Raw genomic sequence first — 20,204 nt, 5'->3', positions numbered from 1 at the left:
TCCTCTTTTTGGCCCATTCACAAAAAACAAAGCCAATGTACGATAATGTCACTTCACTGTGGACTTCTAAATGGCAATTCCTGTTCAATACTCAGAGGTGTGCCATCACACCAGTGTATTAATGTCCTTTGACAGAGCCATAGATTTGGTGCTGTGAATACCTCCTCTGCCAGCTGACATGCAGAACAGTGAGTCTTCATTGTTGTGCACCCCGTACCGAATGGTGAGGTGCAATAAAGGCTTAGCAGCCCTGCCGTAAACAAGCTGTGTGAATGGGGAATTTGTGTATAAGCAAAAAAGGGTCATGTTTGAGTATTATATTGCAATCCCAAACCACAACTATTACTTGCCTAACATTAACCACTGACCCAAAAAACAGCCTTTTATCCCCACATTTTGTCCCATTTAAATGGTCCTGAGTGTCTGTCCCCAAATTTAGCTTCTTAAAGTCCAACTTTAATGTCACCACCTGACTCATCTGTTATCAGGCCGGCTGAGTTGCAGTTGGACCCACTTTGTGTTTTCTTTGTGTCAAAGCTGAGTCACACACATTAATGTCTCATTAGTAAGGTTGAGACGACAAACAAACCAGGAGTTGTTTCTTTTCTCCTAAATGAGATGATGACACTTTATCTATGTTGGAAAATAATACCACGTGGAAGAGCATTATATTGATCTGGTATTTATTTACAATAAGTGCAAAACACAACGCATTATAAATAAAGTAATGGTCACAAAGACATGATAAACATAATAATAAATAGCTTACAAATAGTCTCAGAACTTTAGGATCAACAGTCGACACAAATAAGAAATAAAATGTTGATATTATTGTCTTTGTTCAAGGTACTGAAATGAACAAAAATCACCTCCTCCTCTAAACTCCCAAACATTTCACTTCTGTAGCTAATTGTCCAGTCCATACAAAGGCTGACAAACAGCACAGTCCTCTCAGTGGTGTTTAGGCCACTGGTAGTGTGGACGGCAGTGTAGAAATGTTGCATATACAGGTCACCATCCTGGCTGTGTGAAGGGGGGACATGAACACAGTGAGGTAGCCCTTTAGATGGAGGCTTCACTCCAGGCTTGTCCCCAGTGTCTGTTCTCCAGCCTTGTGAGCAGCTCAAACGTTTGGTGTACATTGAGGATACCCTGTCAGGTGCCTACAGCACAGAGAGATCATGGCAGGATTTCGATTTTAGCCAGAACGCCACGCTGGGATTGTTCTTTGCTGCTATTTTGTCGAGGAAACGTCTGGCCTTCACAGGAAGGCTCTCACGACGTGTGTTGATGTTTGTGTGTTTGCGACGTTTGTTGGCTGCCTTGGAGTCTCGGCGAAGACGCAGCTGTCGCACAATGCCACGGAAAGCTTCCCAGACGTTGTGCTGCATTGCAGCTGAGGTCTCAATGAACTTGCAGTCAAACACAGCAGCACAGGCACGACCCTCTGAAACATAAAATCAGAGGTTTTTAGTTGTTATGAGGAAAAACCACTATCACACTGAGACAGAGAGGGATTGTGCTTCTGCTCTTACCACTGACTGACACCTCTCTGCGCCGCACCAGGTCACACTTGTTGCCCACTAGTATGATAGGCGTGTACTGGGCAGGTCGGAAGCGACGCAGGGTAATCCTGAGCTCTGAAGCTCGCAGGAAGGAGGTCCGGTCAGTGATGGAGTACAGCAACAGGTAGGCATCACCTGTCTGCATGTAGTGCTCATTGTCATTCTGCAAAAAATACACACACACACAGATAAATAAAAGATGCCAAGTACAGTAGCCTATGCACAGAGTAGCAGTAGGAAAAACCTCATCAAATTCATAAAACCTTTGTTTACAACTGTCCACTCACCTCTGCATCCCATGTGTCAAACAGAGTTAGAACTGCAGACTCTCCATCCACTTCAATTTCCTTTTCACACATTTCATCTGAAATTATAAATGAAACAAATATTATTATGAGTAAAAATATAGCACAACTGTTAAAAGTAAAATGTTAAAAAATAACTACAGCGTTATCATTATTATTCCATTTAAAAATGTGGCTCTGGTTTTTCATTTTCAGACGCAACATGAAAGATTTACTGTGTAAAGAGTTAACACAAGATTCAAATGAAGACACACCTGAAACAACAGTAGCCTATATCTCAGTTGTGATCTCTCACCTCCACACAGCTCGCAGTCATCACTGTCCATGCTGTCCGCTGCCCCAGCGAAGATGCTCGCAAACGCCGTCTTTCCGACCCCGCTGGACCCCAACAGAACCACCCTGTACGGGCTCCCGGGCTCCGATGGCTCCCCGGCGGAGTCGCTGGAGATGACCGAGTCTGAGGAAGACCAGCTCCCGCGGCTCCCGTCAGACTCCCCGGCGGAGCTGGTGCAGGACTTAGACCGGGAGATGCAGGCGGGGACCCGCGCCAGGAGGCTGTCCGGCAGCAGGTGGCTGCCGGGGTCGCAGATGCTCCACCGGTGGAGCTCGGTCTGAAGGCGGAGGCTGTGCCGGCGCACAGTGGACAGCATGGTGCCGGGGTTAAAAGGTTTTTGTTTTTTTTGCTAAGTGGTGCTTTCACCTGTTGCAACGAATCAACTTCTTTTCTTCTTAAAAAGCTTTTTATCCGCTTCAAGTGAACATCACAAACGTGGATTCACAAAGATACCAACACGGTGCATTCACTGTGTCTTAAAGTTATAAAGACCCTCCCTCTATCTCCAGAACCTCAGCAGGTCTGATGAGATCACACTGCTTCTACGACAGTTCAGACGCACATTACGCATTAAATACCAAGTTTAATTCGGCCAAAGAAACATCAGAGTGGTAAATCCCGCAGCAACATTTAGTACAGCTGGTGTCTCCTTGGTGCTTCTGCTCCCTCCTGTCTCTGTAATCTCTACGCTCTGATGGGGTTTCCCTGCAGTTTATATAAAGAGTAGATGGGAGGGGGAGGGTGGAGGGTCACACAAGAGGAGCACTGGATGGTTGTTAGGATTCATGCGGGCATGGTCAGGTAGTGGGCTACAGCTCACATTGTTTGGCACCAAAGACACTCAGCAGGCATTATATTTCATTTATAAGATTATATTGTAAATCCAGAAACACATGTGCTAGATAAAGTGAAGGAAAGTGATGTTTAAGTTGTAACGGTGTGAGTTACAAAAAATTGATTAAAAGTAGATAACCTGCCCACAGTGGAGGGGTTCACTAAAATGGATTGTTGTCTGTACTTTGCTTATTAGAACTATTATATACATGCTATCACTGGATAAGATCAGATTGAAAGGTATCATCCAGGTCAACAGTGCATTGTTAACATGGATACTGGAGCTATTGGTGCCGGTGGCAGAAATTATCCATCAGCCAACATGTTGGATAATCTGATGTACAAGGTGATCTATAGAAACTTGTTGCTGTGTTACATAGGTTTATGCAGAAAATGGTTGAAAGTGTAACAGAATCTCACAGCGCAAGCAGCTTTTGTTCGAATACATGTCCTTGAGGAAGACAGAAAGAGTGAGAAAGAGCAGACAGACAGCATAAATCTGCTGCAAGGATGATAAAACACTTTCTTTCATTTGCATGTTTAGATAAATCTATAAAGGCATTTTACTCCAGGGTACCTGGATACTTCATGGTCACTGGAATGTGAAAGCAGTACTAAACTAGGAAAAAGACACTTTAAGGTAAATGCAATGCTTTAAGGTTTTTAAGGTGGATTCTGTGGAGAGCTGCAGCTTTCACTGATTTAGTTAGTGATTAGTCAAGTAGTTTTTATTGCAAAAATGTCACAATTACACAATCTTATTTTGTCTGACTTGACTGTAAACTGAATATCTTTAGGTTTGGATAAAACGAAGGAGCACTCTAATGCCATTCTTCATCACATAACATCATTGCAGTTTAACTGCTAACAGAAATAGGCTTCATCCAACCCCCATACAAGACAAGTGAAGTCTGCGTCCTGTCTGCTCATATCTGAACTCCACTACAATTGCTAAATATTAAAATACAAGAGCATCCCTCCTTCTAAGACAATAACAGACACCTTACTGGCACTGACACTGAAGTGTCAGTCTGTTGGCCCTGAAGACATACAAGGTGTGGCTGAAAACTGATAACAGAGTTTATATCAAAGATTCCCCACGCCCTGGCTTCACTGAATGGCAGAATTATTATCTGTAATTCTGGGGTTAGGACAATGCTATCTATCAGATCAGACACCCACATAACCATCTGTAATGTCTTTTCCTTGTCAGTGAATATCCATACACAACTTTCTGTCAGGAATTTCTGAATAAAAGCGTTCACAAGAGGCTTAACATGTACTGCAAGCCTGAGATCTACTGGCAGCAGAACCAGCATATTGTTAATGGATTGAAAACCACCAGTTGGTATTTTGTGAATGACCTGATCTGACAATGTACACAAGTGTCCAGAGAGACCCTGCATCGCATCATTCAACTTGTAAACATCAGCTTTTCATTTGCCAGAGCACTTTGTGTGTGTTAGAGGGAGCGGGCAACAAGCGGAGAGGGTTATTACAGTAAGTGTGGGATTATGATGCTTTATCAACTGTTGTTTTTCAGGACTTCTGAATCGGGCTGCAGCCTCATCTGTGGGACCCGCTGCTGTGTATTACAGCTCTGATCTGATCTGCCTGACAGATGATTGGGAGACATTAAATCCATGTTAAGTGCTGGAGGAGGACCAGGGTCAGGAGGAGGGGATGGGTGGAGGGAGAGGCTGTACTCTGGGCTGCATATTGGCAGGGTGATGTTTACAGCTGTACATGGTAGTTGGAGACCTCTTTCTTTTCTTTTATTTGCAACAAAAGAGTTTTATAAAGGCCTCGAATACACAGCACTACACACTCAAACTATTGTACTTAGAACAATCTGCTCTGAAAACTACTACTCTCTAAAACATTCTGTCTTTTCATTGCTACATACACACCCACCCACAAGTAGTAATGCTAAATACTAGGTAATGTCTTATAAGACTATTGTGACTCTGGTCGACCAACTAGCTTCTAAGTTGTGAACAAAGCAGTGCTGCACACCTGTACCAGCAAACCTATGCTGAACTTTTACTTTGTGTGTTTACTTCACTGCACTGTCCTGAGTATAACACAATTCTCTAGACTGGTTTGTCTACCAAAACTAAAGCACAGTGTGAATCAGACTACATCCTCAGCCAGTAGGGATGTCTCTCAGACTGGCAATGAATGAATGAACATTGTGAGTCGGGGTTAATACCAGAGGCTTGGCCTTGCAGTCATTACAGTACATTCATATCTTCCACAGATGTCCTGGGATCACAGGGAATATAATCTGTCTCTACCAAAACAACTATGTCCCTTCCCTTCCCTTCCAGTGGTGGAAAGTCATTCATTCAATCCATATTCCAGGTCTTTGAGCTGTTGAGCTGGAACTCAGCTTAAAGACAGATTGGCAGTGCAGCCAGCAGTGGCTGGTAAGAGCTTTACGCAGGCAGACAAAATCTACCTCATGTACCCACCAGCACATGGCCTCTGAGACTGTGATTTGGATCAATATCCTGCTTGGACAAGTGACTCGTCTGTGGGTCACGTGTCCAGTAACAACACGAAAAAGCTGCAAAACAAAACATGAATTCTCAGAAACAACAGTCTCTTACATTGGCAGATAGATACGTTGCTTGGTGACTGTTGCTATGCCACCACTGGTTTCCATCTCGCACAAATCTCTTAAGTGGACCTTGTGACTGTGTGTTGTGGTCCAGACACTCTGTTTTTCACTATGTCAACAACTGTCAGGTGGATTACTTTGACATTTTCTGTTGACCTCAACCTCCAGCTCCACTATGAGGTTCACATTTGTGGTTTTGTGTGAAGGATGGACTGTGATGAACTGTGCTACATCTACAACTCCATCAGGAAATAAAACGTAAGGCTCCAATTTCAACTTCAGTGTAGCCTGGCATGTAATACAAGGAAGGTTGCCACAGATGCTCAAATATTAAAGTTAAAAGAACATTTCGAAATTGGCAATTTAACTTAATAATTAAAACCCTATGTTTAGGATATGCAAGTATCCTTTGAGTCAAAGCGCACAATGTGCCCTGCAACAACAGTTACTAATACAGCATCTACCACACAGAAAATAATATAATTATTACATTATTTAACATATAAGGTTCATACAAGGCTGAAAACGTTGAAGTAGAAACTACAATAAGCATTTAAATTCACACTGTGTCCACAGGCAACCAGCGGGTGTCTGACTAATCACCAAGCAACCTCCAACACGGCACCAATAGACCGCAGCGTTACAACTGTCATAAGCATAAAGGACAGTTTAACAACCCAGAGACCCAATTATTACACAACAATGTTGCTTAACAATCACACACAGTGGTTACCATCCAAAAAATAATAATTACAGAAACACACATTGTATTGGAGCTCAGTCAATCTGACAGACCCGAACATAAATCATATCTGAATCTAGGATCAGCACACACATACACACAAACAGAAACACGCAACTACATGCTGTAACTCCCACGCGGCAGCTTTGTGTCGAAGAGCATGAACAGGCGAGTGTTATCCAAAATAATAGACTGAACAGATCGCAGTGTGGCCCACATCTAAAACCCTGCAGATTCACTCCACACTAATGTGCAAAGGCCATTACATAACAAATTGTGACATTAAGGAACAACAATTCAGGCTAAGCACAGTTGGCCTTAGCCTTTCTTCTTCTTTCAGGGTAACTCAAATCCGAATGGCACAATTACTAAGCAGTAAATTAATTCTTTTAAAGGCTGCCTGTATACACATTCTCTCCATACCATCAGGCAAACATGGAAAACATCTTTCAAGTAAATGTTACTCTAGATGGGCACAGAATATCTGACTTCTCATCCTGACTTATCTACACTATGTGGGACACAAACAGTTCTAATCTTTCGCATTTACATACCCATCCTCCATGTTCCTTTTGCCCCACCAAGAATGTTTCAATTATCAACAAACATTGAAGGCTGATTTTATCCGTTGGAATTCATTTATTTAATCAAATTTAACTGTAGCGTATTGGAATAAATAAAAATGTCACTGAAACAGCTGGGAAGTGTACTGTTGTTGGCAGTTGTTGAGTGTTAGTCATACATTATATCTAGGCTGACAAAGCCCAGAAAGTCAGACGACAAACATTTTGCGGAAGTATGTGTGTGTGGGACAGCTGGTGTTTACTGAGCTGCGTGAGAGATGGTGGTCTGGAAAGCGAAGGTGATGTGGCTTCGTGCATGATCAAGGTAGGGGTCTGAGAAGGTGTGTGTGTCACCAGAGAAATGTTTCCACTGCATGAGCTCGGACATGCTGAGATGCTTCTGAGTCGGCCCCCTACGGTCACCTTGACGACCGAGCTGGCACGGCCTATCGGAGACCTGCTCCTCCTCCTCCTCCTCCTCCTCTGCCATGGCTGAGGACAAAAGTGAGTGAAGGCACGTAATGAGTCTGGTAATGTAACAGTGTCATGAGGTGTGTGTTGGATTTATGAGCATACCATTGACTGTACCATCCATGCTGCAGCCACAGTTCAGCAGATCGTGAGTTAGAGAGTGTGTCTCTGTCAGGCTGAAAAGATCTCGCAATTCACTTGTGGAGAAACTGGTGTGCTCTGCCCCTTTCCCCATGTCAACCACTGTCCCAGAAAGCCCCTGTTTGGACACCTGTCTCTGGAATATACGCTCCTCAATGGTGCCTGAGAGGAAGTAACACCACACACCTCAGATATCATTTGAAATCAGTCTGGATATGCCGATTTTTATTGACTCTGTAAACGTATTATACCTGCAGTGAGAAGACGGTAGATGTGCACAGTCTTTTTTTGTCCATCTCTCCATACTCGAGCCATGGCCTTTGCACAGACAAGAAAAGTTTCAGAGACATTGCAAACAGCATGTATAGTGCCATCTGGTGGATATGTATGCACTTGTGAAAATAAATGTGTGCTATGGTTGTTACCTGAATGTCATTGGCAGGGTTCCAGTCAATGTCATACAACACCAGATGGGAGGCACCAATCAGATTAAGACCGACCCCGCCTGCTTTAGAGCTCAGCAAAAACAGGAAGTTCTGAGAGTAGGGACTGTTAAAACTATCAACTAGTCGCTGTCTCTGATTTGTGGGGGTATGTCCGTCTAGTCGACAGAAAGTGTAGCCGATGTGTTGACACAGATTCTGGAGCAAGTCGAGAGTCTGAGTGTAGTTCGACACCACGACTACCCTGCGGAGCGACACGTACTTTGTCAAATGTTTAGGCAATTAGTTCATACAGATAAAAATATTCTATTGATGGTAAACACACACCTATCTGAAGGGCTGAGCTCTCTAATGGCAGCAAGCAGGTCTGAAAGAACCAGCAGTTTTCCAGAATCAGCAGTGTTGAGTCCTCCTGAAGAATAGGATTCTGGGAAGAGATCTACCAGGCCCTCATACAATGAACTCTCTGCAGATCCCTCGTCTGTTCTTTCCTGAAAACAGAAATATACACATAAAATACGGAGTGTAGAGTTAAGTATTAGACTAGATTCTAATATGATTGCAGGTTTTTATTGAAAGAAAAAAGTAACCTTTGCAGTAATGTGGAGCAGACCAGGGTGGTTACAGAGCTTCTTCAGTGCAGTGATGCAGGCCAAAGGTGTGTGTGTTTGAGAGGACCCCTGAAGGAAGGCTCTGAAGACCCTGTGGCTAAGGAGGTGCCTGTACAGCTCTTGCTGCAGAGGGGACAGCTCGCAGAACAATGTCCAGTCCAGGCGAGGAGGCAGATAGCGGTTGATTATCTCCTGAGTCCGCCTCAGGATGAACATGCCAGTCAGACGAGAGAGTTCAGCTGCTCGCTCCTCTCCCAAAACACTCTCCTCCTGTTGGCAGAGGAAAATATAAGATCAGATTTGACACTAGTTAAAGTTGTTCTGTCTATGGGTAGTGGCTCAAAAGGAAAGAATCAAGAAAGTGGGGTTAAAATTACTTCTGTGCAAGATGGCTGTCGAGAGCGCAAGATTGGTTCCTCATACACTTTCCTGTAAGCTGTAGATGACCCTAGAATTCCTGGATTTACAAACTCTATGATGGCGTAGAACTCCTGCAGGTCATTCTGTACTGGTGTGCCTATCAATCACAGCAATGTATTACAAAATCTTTGCAACCAGACTCTTTAAAAATTTCCATCTCTATCAGTTACAAGCAGCATTGTACCTGTGAGTATGACCCTGCGGTTACAGCTGAGGCTGCTAAGGGCTGATGATGTTTTGATGCTGCTGTTTTTCAATCTGTGACCCTCATCACAAATTATGAGACCAAACTCCACTTTCTGAACCTTAACACAGAAAAACGTAATTTTCGTAAATTATACATCAGAATTTATAAATATTTGTTAAAAAAAACATGACTGTGAGGCACAAGACAGAAATACCTGCTCCAGGCATCGCAGCAGCATTTCATAGCTGATCACAAGAACACTGTACAGAGGGGAGAGTAGGAACTGTTCTATCCGATGGTCCTAAACATAGGTTAACACAGAATGTATTTTAATGACCTCATATATGTTTGTATAAGGACAATAACAAATCCAAAAGGTGCCAAAAAAATTTAAGAAAACCTAGTCATTTTGACCTGATCCACAATGAAAGCACTGATCCTCTCACGGCCCAGCCACTTGTTGAACTCTGCTCCCCAGTTCTGCACCAGGCTGCCAGGTGTCACCACAAGGATACGCTTAGCAACTGGTTTCCCACCGTAAGGCCCCTGCTTAAGCAATGTCCAAGATAGCGCCACGCTCTGAAGAGTCTTCCCTAAACCCATCTCATCTGCCAGAATAGCTCCGTAGCGACCAGTGGCTCTGATATCAACATAAACTATTAAGAGTTGTTTTCACACAGCATTGGATGATGATATACACAACAGGAACAGCACTGTTACCTCATGCCCATTACACACTCATAGAGAAAGAGCAGACCGTCTCTCTGGTGGGGTCGTAGATGTGCAGTCAGGAATGGGTCAACCACAACATCAACCACAGGAAGCCCTGACTTGTTATACAGCCACTGGTGGTTAGGAGAGGGGCGAGGCATTACCAGTGCACCTAAAATAATGACACCACGATATTCCTGTTTTTTTACTGCATCCACAAATTGACTTCAATATGGGTTAAAACTCTTTCTACAAGTAATGTTGTGTTTGATTTAGTTTACATACCTGAAGCTAGTGGGTCATGGCGAGGTCTGCATGTTTGTTCCTCTTCAGGTTTTGCTCCTGCATGTTCTCCTCTCCCCAACATTGTCGGGGGACAAAAAGGTTTGGATGTCAAGCGACGACCAGCAGGTGGAGCAGATGTGTGTGACTCCACTTGCCCTGTTTGGACCTCCTGGAAACAGCGACCACTGGCAAAGTCCTCAGCAGAAATGACCCCCATCACCTCCACCTGCTTCCCACCAATCATCAGAGTCTCTCCCTCAGACAGTGAGGCAAGCTCTGAAACCTTGTACCCACTACCTACAACACACAACATAAACGGTAACTGATATGTTTTACTGCGATGAGCTTTTCTCTTCAGTATTTGGTTTGGTTCAGTTTTTGGCAGTATTTGTTCAACATATGTATACATGACAACAGCATACATTAGTTAAAACATGTCACTACAAATCAATAAAACATATACATCAATCAAAGAATATATCCATAAAATATCAGACTTTAAATGAGTGTTGAGCCAACAAAGACATAAATTAAAATGTTTGTGTCTCACCTTTTCCAATATCCTTCCCCTCCATGTCTTTAAGAGTTACTGTACGTCCCCTTGTCACCAGCACTGCATCACCCTCCCAGCGCTTGTGTTTCTTCTTACTGGCCTTGCACCACACCACACTGAGGTAACGCACACCTTCCTGAATGCAGCCAGAGTTTGACCCTGCAGGAGGCTGAGGGGTCTGAGGAGGGTCGTCATTCACTCCTGAAAAATAAAGACAAAGCTCACAGTGGAAGAATCACCAGAACACATAACACAAATCAGGGCCTCCAGCAGGGGTCACTGTTGCACCACATCTTTAACCAGGAAGCCCTCAATTAGTGTACATCACCAATAGCAAGACAATGGAATGGTTGTATAGAATACAACAAATGCGTCACATTCACATGGTGGAAACAGTGCAGCAAGGATGTAAATGTCTAATGCATTTGTTATGACACTGACCTGTAAGAAAAAAGAAAAACAACACAGTAGATAATTATTATTTTTTAATAGAAACAAGTGAACGTATGGACAAACTGTAGAAGAAACAGACGACATCTGCATACCCACAATACATTACAATGTTGAACTCACACATATTAAACGGTAAAAACACCAGACACCAATCAACACCTCTCCCTTCTTTTGTTCACCCATTCACAAACCAGAGAATATGTGTAACTGGATCTTTTTTTAACCTCAATTCACAGAATTTTACTGGAAAATATGTTAAGGCCTGCAAAACTTGTACTTCAATATCAGTGAGAATGTAAAGTTTGTTTCTATAAAAACAGCATAATAAATAAAAAACTAAGTGCTTGAAATTAAATGGCTGCAAATGTGTCACATCTGATTACACAGATGTTAGATGTTGTTGAATCAAACAACATCTAATTCAACAGAAACATCTCAATCCCACCAAACTGGGCAGTACTGACAGTCCCATATGTTACAGTAAACACTGTTATTGTGTATATTTTTTGAAGAGGATGAAAAAGATTATCTTGACATCCCCATAATTACAATTGGCAGGAAAAGCACCAGTAAGGTGCATGTCAGTCAGGACAACAAATATTCTCTTCCAAAATTTGGCCCGTCACAGTGTTTGCAATGTGAGCATTTACAACACAGCCTCTGTCGGTAGGTGTGGGAATGATCATACGCTTACAAGAACAGATTGATGTGTTTTTGCAACAAGCAAACCAGTGATCCATGTCTTTATGAGGCACTATGTTTCCAAAAACCTTGTGTTGTGAAACTGCTCCCAAACATAAAACCTTTGATTGCTCCACCACAGGTCACAGGCGTGTGTGTTCATAGAGGAATTGGCAGTCCATGCCTCAGACGGGCAGCCTTTAGTTTCTCGACTTTAATCTTGGCTCTCAGAAGTTCTTCCTCCAGTTGCTGCTTCCTCTTCAGGCCCTCTCTTTTTTCGTCCAAGTACAGAGCAACCTTCCTGTGGTTGGCTAACACCAACTCGTGCTCCTCTTTGGCCAGGTGCAGAGGGCGAAACCTGTCGGGTTCGTGATGAGGATAGATGTCGTTAGGGTATAGGTCATGTCGTAAGGGAAGTGGAGAAGTGGAAAGGGGGATATTAACAGAAGAAGACGCTGGAGACAAGGATGCTTCATAATCGTGAACACTGCCCAAGTCCTGCTCCACTTCTTGCTCCTGGCCTCCATCCAGCCCTGGCCCTGTGTGTGTGGAGGGAATGGGGAGGTCTGGCGGTGGTTTAACATCCTCTTCAGGGTCCAGCTGGACCACCTCATGGGGGATACTTGAGACAGCTGCTGAGTAATCCTGGAGTCCAGCCAGAGAGGAGCTGCTGCCAGGATGTTCAATGGGAGAGCTGTGTTTGCTGTATATTAATCTACAAATAGAAAAAAAGATATATATTGAGCCTTAGAAGCATGTATTGATGTTTTAGTGTGTGTGTTTGAGATGTGCAAAAACCTACAGTATGTTGGTGACAATACACATTAAAAAAAACAGGATTAGGTAACTGATCAGAGCAGCCTCAGAGGAAACTAAAAGGGTTTGCCAGCAGAGCTTGCCAATTACAGCCACACTCTTTTGTTTCTGTTCTGTTGTGGTGCCAAGAGTTGTTAAGATAGTATTTTTTTAATCCACTGGTTTGTTATCTTCTATGCACTCTCCTAGGAGGCTGTTGGGATATTCTATTGATTAAGGGTCAAACCATTGCAGGGCAATTGTGATAAAAACTGAAAAAAATTAAACTTAAATTAAAGTTTTTCATTTTCCTACAAAAGAACAGCCAGTAAATTATGAGTAAATGACATACTGTGTTTTCCTGTTGAGCATAACAGTGCACTGAGACTGTATAATCTGGCTGGCATTGAAAAAAGAATGAGCAGCCCCACCCCTTCCAAAGGTTAGACCATGCCTACATGCTGTACATGGACCTAAACTCCCATGTAACTGCTGTTAGATCTACAGTGTGTGTGTTTGTGTACCTGCGCAGCGTCTGATCCTTCTCATGGATGGGCACATGGTGAAACAGGTGAGGGATCATCTCCATAATTCTCCTGGTTGGCTCAGAGATGCTCGCTCTGTACTCAGGCTGGGCGTGTCTTCGTTGCATCACTTCCTGTTTGGCAGACTCCTTCAGTCTCTTGTACAGGGTCCTGAGGCCTTGAGCAGTGCGGTGTGGTCTGTCCCCTCCCAAGGCGTTGTATTGCTCGGCCACAGTGTCCCAGCACTTGTTCTTGTCCACAATGACCGCATGCTTGTTTGTGTGCTCCTCCAGGATGCGGATGTGAGGACGAACCAGCTTCAACAGGTCCAGCTTTTCAGAGAGGGTGAAGTTGGAAGAGCGAGCCTTACCCACCATGCTGGACAGAAACACAGAGCTGGACGCCATCTTAAAGCATAGCGGGCTCACACACAGACCAAAGCCAGGCCTGTGTCTGTCACCCTTCAGTAGCCACACTCAGTACTGTGGCTCCTCACTCTTCCCACCTGTCCTTTTCTATCCCTGCAGCTCTGTCCTCCTGGTCCACAATGACACACTAACACAGGTCTAACTCCCACACGTCTCATCTGCTTTCTCTTCTTCTTCTTCCTCTTAATCACACATAAGCTATGACTAACAAGTGCATGGATTCAGACACTACTCCTGGGTTCCCTCTCAGCTACGTTGCACAACAAAAACAGGCTGTGCTGCACACAATAAGAATCAGGCTTAACTAGGCCAGCCTCGTTTAGGCCCCCGCCTACCGCGGAGGGCTTTGGATGAATTCCTCCCAGCTTAGGCTGACGTAGCTAAGCCGCTTAAGCCCAGCCCGACCTACTTACAGCTCGGTCTCTCTAAACCCCAAACCAAGCACAGCATAGAGCACAGCACAGCCTCTGCAGCACAAAGAGGGGAATCAGCAGAGGGGCCGTGTTCTTTATGAAGTGGTAAACAATGTTCAGACGCCACATTACATGTTATTAGGGGTCACAGAGTGTATTTTCCTAAAGTGAGTGACGCTTTGAAATAGCGCCGGCTTAACTAACCGGGTGGAGGAGGGGTTTGAGAGCGCATTGCGCATGCCCGTAAGGACAGCGCTTCTGTCAGTGTTCTTCAGTGTAGACAATCGCCTGTGCTGCGCACACACACACACACACACACACACACACACACACCTTTTCAGCTATTAAAACACGTGCTGGTAGCGCGTGCAGGCATAGCGCCGCGCCAAACGCAGAGCGCGCGTGCCCCGTGTTTTCCCGGTCGGAACATGGAGGCACTAGTTGCTCCTGCAGGAGGCGGCGGCGGCGGCTCCCTGATCCTGAGCACGGTCCTAATCTGGCCGGGCGCTGCCGCTGCTCTGCCCCGCTAATTTGCATAATGCTGGACCTGCTGTCACTCAGCGTCAGCCCGCCCGGTTTAACATCCATGCACACAGTGAGCGTTATTATTAGACTTAGAGACGGAGCAGGCGACTGTTGTGTGTGAAAATGTTTACCGAGAGAGCAACGTGAGGGAGCAATTGTGAAAGCCACAGGAACCCTGAGCTGAGAGGGTGATGTGTTACAATAAGTCGCAGCGCAGGAATAAAAATCACGCGGGCTTTGTGTGGCAATAAGGCAAAAATAATCAAGCAGTGTGGGTGTAAACATCATAGCAACAAAGCATAACACAGGCAGGAATGAAATCCCTTCAACTATCAGACTCACAGCTACATGCAGCAGCTAACTCACTGCATGCTGTTCTTACACAGTACGTTTAAGACACTTTTACACCATTGTGTAATCATATGCATCGTTTTTTGATATGTTGAATATTAAAATGTAACACATTTTTGTAATATTTGTATGTTTAACAAGCTACAGTGCAACAGACCACTGTCCTAATAATAACAAAATAATTTAGGCCTTTAAAGTTATGAATGAATGATATACAATGTATGATAAAAGAGTAACAGCTGTTTAAACATAACAAAAATGAGTGCTACTCAAATCGAGCAGCCCCTTTTCACATCAGGCATTTTAACAGAGTTACAGGCAAGCATAGGTGTTATCAATAACATTAATTAAGGTTCTGTACCAAAACATTATTGTCTTCAGTAAGAAATGTTTACCTATTAACACCAACTAGTAGATAAGTGACAAGTGTTTTTACTAATTCTTATAGGTCTAATTAACTGAATTTGAAGCTATCCTAAATTTAGCACTTAATTGTACAGTAGTATCCCAGGTATGATTTGGCTTTACAATATCCAGAGATGTTAAGAAATCTCAGTATGGTCATTAAAACCAAACAAAACTGTTATCCTAGTACATGTGTAAAGCACAAATGACTGCACTATCTTGTTTTTAATAAAGAGCAGTAGCATAGAGAGCAACAGTACCACAACTAGAGAAAACACAGGTTGTCATTGCACAGTGAAATACCTTACAGACCTTTTCCCATTGATGAACTTTCAAGGTTCTGTATAAGTTTTAAATAAGTGTGTACCCATGCATGTAATATTCATTGAATATTCTTGTTCTCATATCAGCTACTGAAACAGCCAGTGATGTTTGTGACTCACCTCCAGGTTTGCTGTCTTGTACACAGTCTCCTGATCCTGGGTTTTGATGTTTTGTCTCTTCCTCATTTTCTTTACTCTCTGTTGCACTGAGAACCCGAGCCAGAGCCTTGGGAAAAGCTGCAGCAGGCTGAGCAGCCTTAGGTTGGACATTACATACTGTCTTACTCGCAGCTGGTGCTGCAATACTTCTTTGGACCTGTGGGACAAGAGCGAATTTATAAAGATATATATCCATCATCCAAACCCGCGGTCATGGGGGGCTGGAGCCTATCCCAGCTATCTATGGGTGAGAGGCAGGGTACATACCTTTTCTAGTGCATTGCTATAGCCCTGATTCGCGGCCAGAGGCTTGAATTCAGCAGTACATGAGGTTGATGGTCCAGGTGGGACAAATCGAGGCTTTTTCACTGCATTACCCAGCAGCTGACTGGGAGCCCCTGAGCGGCGCATACTTCTAGTGGAAGGGTTCCTGAAGACAGACATGAATGAAGATCAATATCTATTAAATCAGTGGCCCAGAAACAAAGAAAGACATTTTTAAGACATCCTTCTTAATTGGCTTAACATTTAATATGCAAACATCGAGTTGTGTGGCGAGTTTCACAAACGTATTTTAAAACAGCTCAGCTTCCCTAATACACAACCAGCAACCATGGCAGGCTGTGATATTTTGGGTGTTTGCGGTTATATCTGACGAGAAACGGATGGCAACACTGAAACTTATTTCATCACGTTGAGGCACATGTATATATATATATATATATATATACAGAACAGTTATTACATCCTAAGAAATGTAAACCACACTTATAATACTGTTTTTATTTAACTAATTAAGCCCTCTTCTAGTCTGGCTTTCTTATACCCGCAGCCTGAATTGAACCAAACTGAGAGCCTTTATCATGACGTCAAGATGCTAGCTAGATAGCTACCGTTGCATGACTCTGGCAGGTTAGCAAGCTAGCTAACATCACTGACACGGTCTAAAACTCGGATGTAGTATCATGTCAGATAACATATGACAACGTGCTGTACATACCCGGACCAGCTAAATCGTTGGTGAAAAGGTTTAATGAGACAAATTAGAACAACTAGTTCACAACAAGCTTCCTTCAGCTCTCGTTTCTGATCTGTTTCTCCCGCTGAACGCTTCGAGAAATCTGATTGGTTGCGCCAGTACGAGTGGGCGGGATCAAAACAATTGGGGTGCGTTTGGTTTTCATGTCAGCAAGATCACACGTCCCATCCACACAACGTGATGAGTTTTGCCAACTCGTTGATCCCCGAGTCATACATCGAGCGAACCCTGAACCTTTTTACTGTCAATGCAACTGACCTCAGTTAACCCTTTATTATCAAGAACAGAGCAAAGTTTTTGTTGGCAAGGTAGCGTGGACATATTGTGTTTTTTTAGCATGTGATTGTTATTATTTGCTACTTTGCAAATTGTTTGTGCGTCTAATTTAATAATACAATGTATATATTTCAATACTACTGTCTCGTTTGGATCAACTCTAGATTTATTTAAATGCCTTTAGTTTAATACGAATTAATCAAAATCAGCATTAACAGTTCAATCAAGTACAATTATCAGATATTTTAACTTTTCGATCACTTTTATGTATAGATAAATTTTGGACAGAAGTGTTTTTGAAAATAGCTTTTGCTACATTAACTGCTATCATCAGTGAACTGCAAAGGGACGGGGATGGTGAGTCCAGGCATTTGGGGTGCTCTTTGATTTTTGTGGTCATGTGTTTTTTTGCCATCTGATGTTGTGTGGTCTGTAATCCAATCAGGGAGGGAGAGAGTGTAATCCAAGTTAATCCCACATCCAGAGAGAGAGAGAGAGAGAGGAAAACCTACAGATAGGGTGTGTCATTAAGAGAGACAGAAACAGCTGAAGGACAGCAGTAATCTCTGAAGGCAACACTACAACACAGCTTTAATGGCAAAGCTTTAAGGGAAACAGTGCTGCAGAGTTTTTTTCTGTTTGACTGACTGTTTCTTTCACTGTAATTCTGTCTGTCTCTATGATCTGATCTCTCGCCTGACAGCTGCCTGCCTGAATCCTGACCCCTTGTTGTCAGGGATACCTTTCTATAGAGACACACTCCCAAAGGTGGGGGAGGGTTTTAAGAGAGAGGAGACCCTCACCTTGATGGGGCTGACAGAGAGGATGAAGAAAGAAAGACTGTAGTAGCAGCAAGGTTAGCTGTGAAACAACAAGTGGGCAAACCCTGCAGAAGGACAGACAAAAGAAGAGCTGGATGAAGTGGGAATTAACTCTTCAGGTAGAGAGAACACATTTTGGCAACTAAGTTTTTTTTCCCCAACTTCTTTTATGTCTTGTATAACCTGTGTAATTTGTGTAGGATGGGCTATGATCTGGAGAGGTTTGTGGGTTATGTGAATGAGGGTCTGCTCTGCTGTGTGTGTCGAGACGTGTTGGAGCGCCCCCTGCAGGCGCCATGTGAACATGCCTTTTGCAGCGCCTGCATCAGCAGCTGGCTGGTTCATCACCACTCCTGCCCTGAGGACAGATTGCCTCTGGATGTGGGCAGTCTCAAACCTCTGTATAGGTCTGCCTTCATCTCTACAGCTGTGTGTGTGTTCTGACATCATAAATTAATATTGTGTGTCTTTGTTTAATGGCAGATACATGCGTAATGACCTAAACCGCCTGCAGATCCGTTGCGTGAATGCTGGGCAGGGATGTGAGGTGGTCTGCTCTCTGGAAAGCCTGCACACACACGAGGATGAGTGCGAGTTTGCCTTCATATCCTGCTCAAACACAGGTACAAAAACCTTACACTGACTGATCAATGCATTGTTTTAGTTCTGTATTACCCTATAGCAGTAACCATAAAGTTAGACTGTTATCCTGTAGGCTGTGTTGATATAAAAGTAATATGACACCACTGTGTGGGTGAACAACAGGTGGCTTTTGTGTTGTCATGGCTACCACACAAACTGGTGCACCTATGGGACTGAAAGCTCCCACAGACCTCACACAGAGAGCTCAACTTTCCATCACTCTTTAATGAACAATGTAAAAAGTGTGGAGTTATAAACAGACTGTGCTTCTGTCCTCATGATGTGCCTGTGACCTGTTATTGGCAGATGGAGAGTACATATGTTACCACTGTGGTGGGTATGGTGACACAGCGTGTGCATGCAGTGTGAGTTTTTGCAGTGTCACTTAATCACACCTGACATTCCTGCTACTGTCTGGTTGCTTTGATGATGCATAAAAGTGTAGCAAATGAATATAGATCATTTTTTAACTATTGCTTCTGTTTGCAGTGAGTTTTTCAGCATCTCTGACTATATTAATTCGTTCAAAGCCATATCTACATGTAAAAGACTTTGCAGTCACTGTGACTCTCCCTCTCAGGTTGTCCTGTGCAGGTAGAGCGGCGAGGTTTGGCAGCTCATCTGTCCGAATGTAACTTCCGCAGCAGAGAGTGTCCCAATGGCTGTGGCCACACTCTGCTCTCTGTTGACCAGTCGCAACACAACTGTGTAGCAGAGCTGCGCACAGAGGTGGAGATGCTCAGGTCAGTTTCTCTGACTTCTCTGCTCTCGTTTATTCCTTAACTCAGTGTTTGTTTTGTGAAGGCAATCGATTTTTTTGGCAGGGCAGAGATGCTGTGTAAGGTAGAGGAGGTGAGGCGAGAGATGGAGTCTCGTTTGGACTCGCAGAGAAGACACATGGTGCAGAAAGAGTCACAGCTGAAGAACGAGGTGGAGGAGCTCAAGGTGAACTGACAATCATATATAGAGACGATCTGTGTACAGAGTTAAGTGTTTGATTAGTTTCTTTTAGTCAGGCATTGTGTCTCCTCTGTGCAGGGTCAGTTATCCCGTGTGATGTGCGACATGCGAGCACTATTAGGAGCAGAGCGTCTGAGGAGGCAGGAGCTGGCAGAGGCGGAGCTGGAGAAGAGAGAGCTGCTGGAGCTCCTCAGAGACCTGCAGCCCACCAGGAATCAGCATCTTGGTGAACAGGCAGACAGAGACCAGCATCAGGGGGAGCTGACACGACATCAGCAGAGAGAGGCTTCTTTACACTCGTCCAGTCTGTCACTGCATTCAGCTCAAGCTATACACACAGCAGGTCCACCTCCATCACCACAGCTGGGAGAGGGGGTACGCAAAGGTGGCACCCGTAGTCTGACTCTGGACTGCATCAAGAGAAAAAGCCGGGAAGTGACAGTCATCTGAAAACAATCAGTGCCAGGGATTAGACAAAACCTCTTTTTAAATATACTGTAGATACATTTCTAAAATTGAAAATCAGGACACAGGATTGGAGTAATTATAAAACACCTAAAATGGACAGCAGCCTTTATGCAGTAATTCTCTGCCATTGTCTCAAAGGACTATCACCCATTG

The 20,204-nt window shown here is 43.8% G+C and overlaps 4 protein-coding genes and 1 long non-coding RNA gene across 5 annotated transcripts; 2 read left to right on the top strand and 3 right to left on the bottom strand.

Moving 5' to 3' along the window:
- Positions 1-920: 920 nt before the first annotated feature.
- gem (GTP binding protein overexpressed in skeletal muscle) lies at positions 921-3,605 on the bottom strand. The gene is made up of 4 exons (XM_028426002.1): positions 2,166-3,605; positions 1,853-1,929; positions 1,536-1,728; positions 921-1,447 (listed from the first exon to the last, which is right to left on the bottom strand). Exons 1-4 carry the CDS (start codon positions 2,518-2,520, stop codon positions 1,164-1,166), a joined length of 909 nt encoding a protein of 302 aa, XP_028281803.1. The 5' UTR covers positions 2,521-3,605; the 3' UTR covers positions 921-1,163.
- A 3,014-nt stretch (positions 3,606-6,619) lies between these two features.
- rad54b (RAD54 homolog B) lies at positions 6,620-16,940 on the bottom strand. The gene is made up of 16 exons (XM_028425398.1): positions 16,846-16,940; positions 16,113-16,275; positions 15,807-16,002; positions 10,786-10,989; positions 10,236-10,532; positions 9,960-10,122; positions 9,654-9,879; positions 9,454-9,540; positions 9,237-9,357; positions 9,010-9,149; positions 8,612-8,902; positions 8,349-8,512; positions 8,004-8,265; positions 7,830-7,896; positions 7,543-7,740; positions 6,620-7,458 (listed from the first exon to the last, which is right to left on the bottom strand). The coding sequence occupies exons 2-16, from the start codon at positions 16,254-16,256 to the stop codon at positions 7,226-7,228; spliced, it is 2,793 nt and encodes a 930-aa protein (XP_028281199.1). The 5' UTR covers positions 16,257-16,275; positions 16,846-16,940; the 3' UTR covers positions 6,620-7,225.
- LOC114448456 (fibrinogen silencer-binding protein) lies at positions 11,424-14,276 on the bottom strand. The gene is made up of 2 exons (XM_028425399.1): positions 13,242-14,276; positions 11,424-12,637 (listed from the first exon to the last, which is right to left on the bottom strand). Exons 1-2 carry the CDS (start codon positions 13,646-13,648, stop codon positions 12,082-12,084), a joined length of 963 nt encoding a protein of 320 aa, XP_028281200.1. The 5' UTR covers positions 13,649-14,276; the 3' UTR covers positions 11,424-12,081.
- A 792-nt stretch (positions 16,941-17,732) lies between the features above and the next one.
- LOC114449024 (uncharacterized) lies at positions 17,733-18,570 on the top strand. The gene is made up of 3 exons (XR_003671942.1): positions 17,733-18,100; positions 18,182-18,388; positions 18,465-18,570. It is a non-coding gene; the product is annotated as an uncharacterized LOC114449024 (long non-coding RNA).
- A 359-nt stretch (positions 18,571-18,929) lies between these two features.
- Positions 18,930-20,033, top strand: rnf41l (ring finger protein 41, like). The gene is made up of 4 exons (XM_028425289.1): positions 18,930-18,965; positions 19,218-19,366; positions 19,448-19,568; positions 19,662-20,033. Exons 1-4 carry the CDS (start codon positions 18,930-18,932, stop codon positions 20,031-20,033), a joined length of 678 nt encoding a protein of 225 aa, XP_028281090.1.
- The last annotated feature ends 171 nt before the right edge of the window (positions 20,034-20,204 follow it).

The sequence above is a fragment of the Parambassis ranga genome, chromosome 16, assembly GCF_900634625.1.
Source record: "Parambassis ranga chromosome 16, fParRan2.1, whole genome shotgun sequence".
Taxonomy (NCBI): Eukaryota; Metazoa; Chordata; class Actinopteri; family Ambassidae; genus Parambassis; species Parambassis ranga.
This window is presented reverse-complemented; position numbering and strand designations above follow the sequence as displayed.

What these genes read in the sequence shown, in the direction of transcription:
- gem (XM_028426002.1), bottom strand. Translation starts at nt 2,520, where the DNA reads ATGCTGTCCACTGTGCGCCGGCACAGCCTCCGCCTTCAGACCGAGCTC. An exon ending in TGACTGCGAGCTGTGTGGAG is followed by an intron (nt 1,930 to 2,165) that starts GTGAGAGATCAC and finishes TTATAATTTCAG; the next exon opens with ATGAAATGTGTGAAAAGGAA. An exon ending in TTGACACATGGGATGCAGAG is followed by an intron (nt 1,729 to 1,852) that starts GTGAGTGGACAG and finishes TATTTTTTGCAG; the next exon opens with AATGACAATGAGCACTACAT.
- LOC114448456 (XM_028425399.1), bottom strand. Translation starts at nt 13,648, where the DNA reads ATGGCGTCCAGCTCTGTGTTTCTGTCCAGCATGGTGGGTAAGGCTCGC. An exon ending in AAGGATCAGACGCTGCGCAG is followed by an intron (nt 12,638 to 13,241) that starts GTACACAAACAC and finishes TTCTATTTGTAG; the next exon opens with ATTAATATACAGCAAACACA.
- rad54b (XM_028425398.1), bottom strand. Translation starts at nt 16,256, where the DNA reads ATGCGCCGCTCAGGGGCTCCCAGTCAGCTGCTGGGTAATGCAGTGAAA. An exon ending in CCATGACCCACTAGCTTCAG is followed by an intron (nt 10,123 to 10,235) that starts GTATGTAAACTA and finishes TCATTATTTTAG; the next exon opens with GTGCACTGGTAATGCCTCGC. An exon ending in GACAGCCATCTTGCACAGAA is followed by an intron (nt 8,903 to 9,009) that starts GTAATTTTAACC and finishes CTCTGCCAACAG; the next exon opens with GAGGAGAGTGTTTTGGGAGA.
- rnf41l (XM_028425289.1), top strand. Translation starts at nt 18,930, where the DNA reads ATGGAGAGTACATATGTTACCACTGTGGTGGGTATG. An exon ending in ACAGAGGTGGAGATGCTCAG is followed by an intron (nt 19,367 to 19,447) that starts GTCAGTTTCTCT and finishes TTTTTTTGGCAG; the next exon opens with GGCAGAGATGCTGTGTAAGG. An exon ending in ACGAGGTGGAGGAGCTCAAG is followed by an intron (nt 19,569 to 19,661) that starts GTGAACTGACAA and finishes TCCTCTGTGCAG; the next exon opens with GGTCAGTTATCCCGTGTGAT.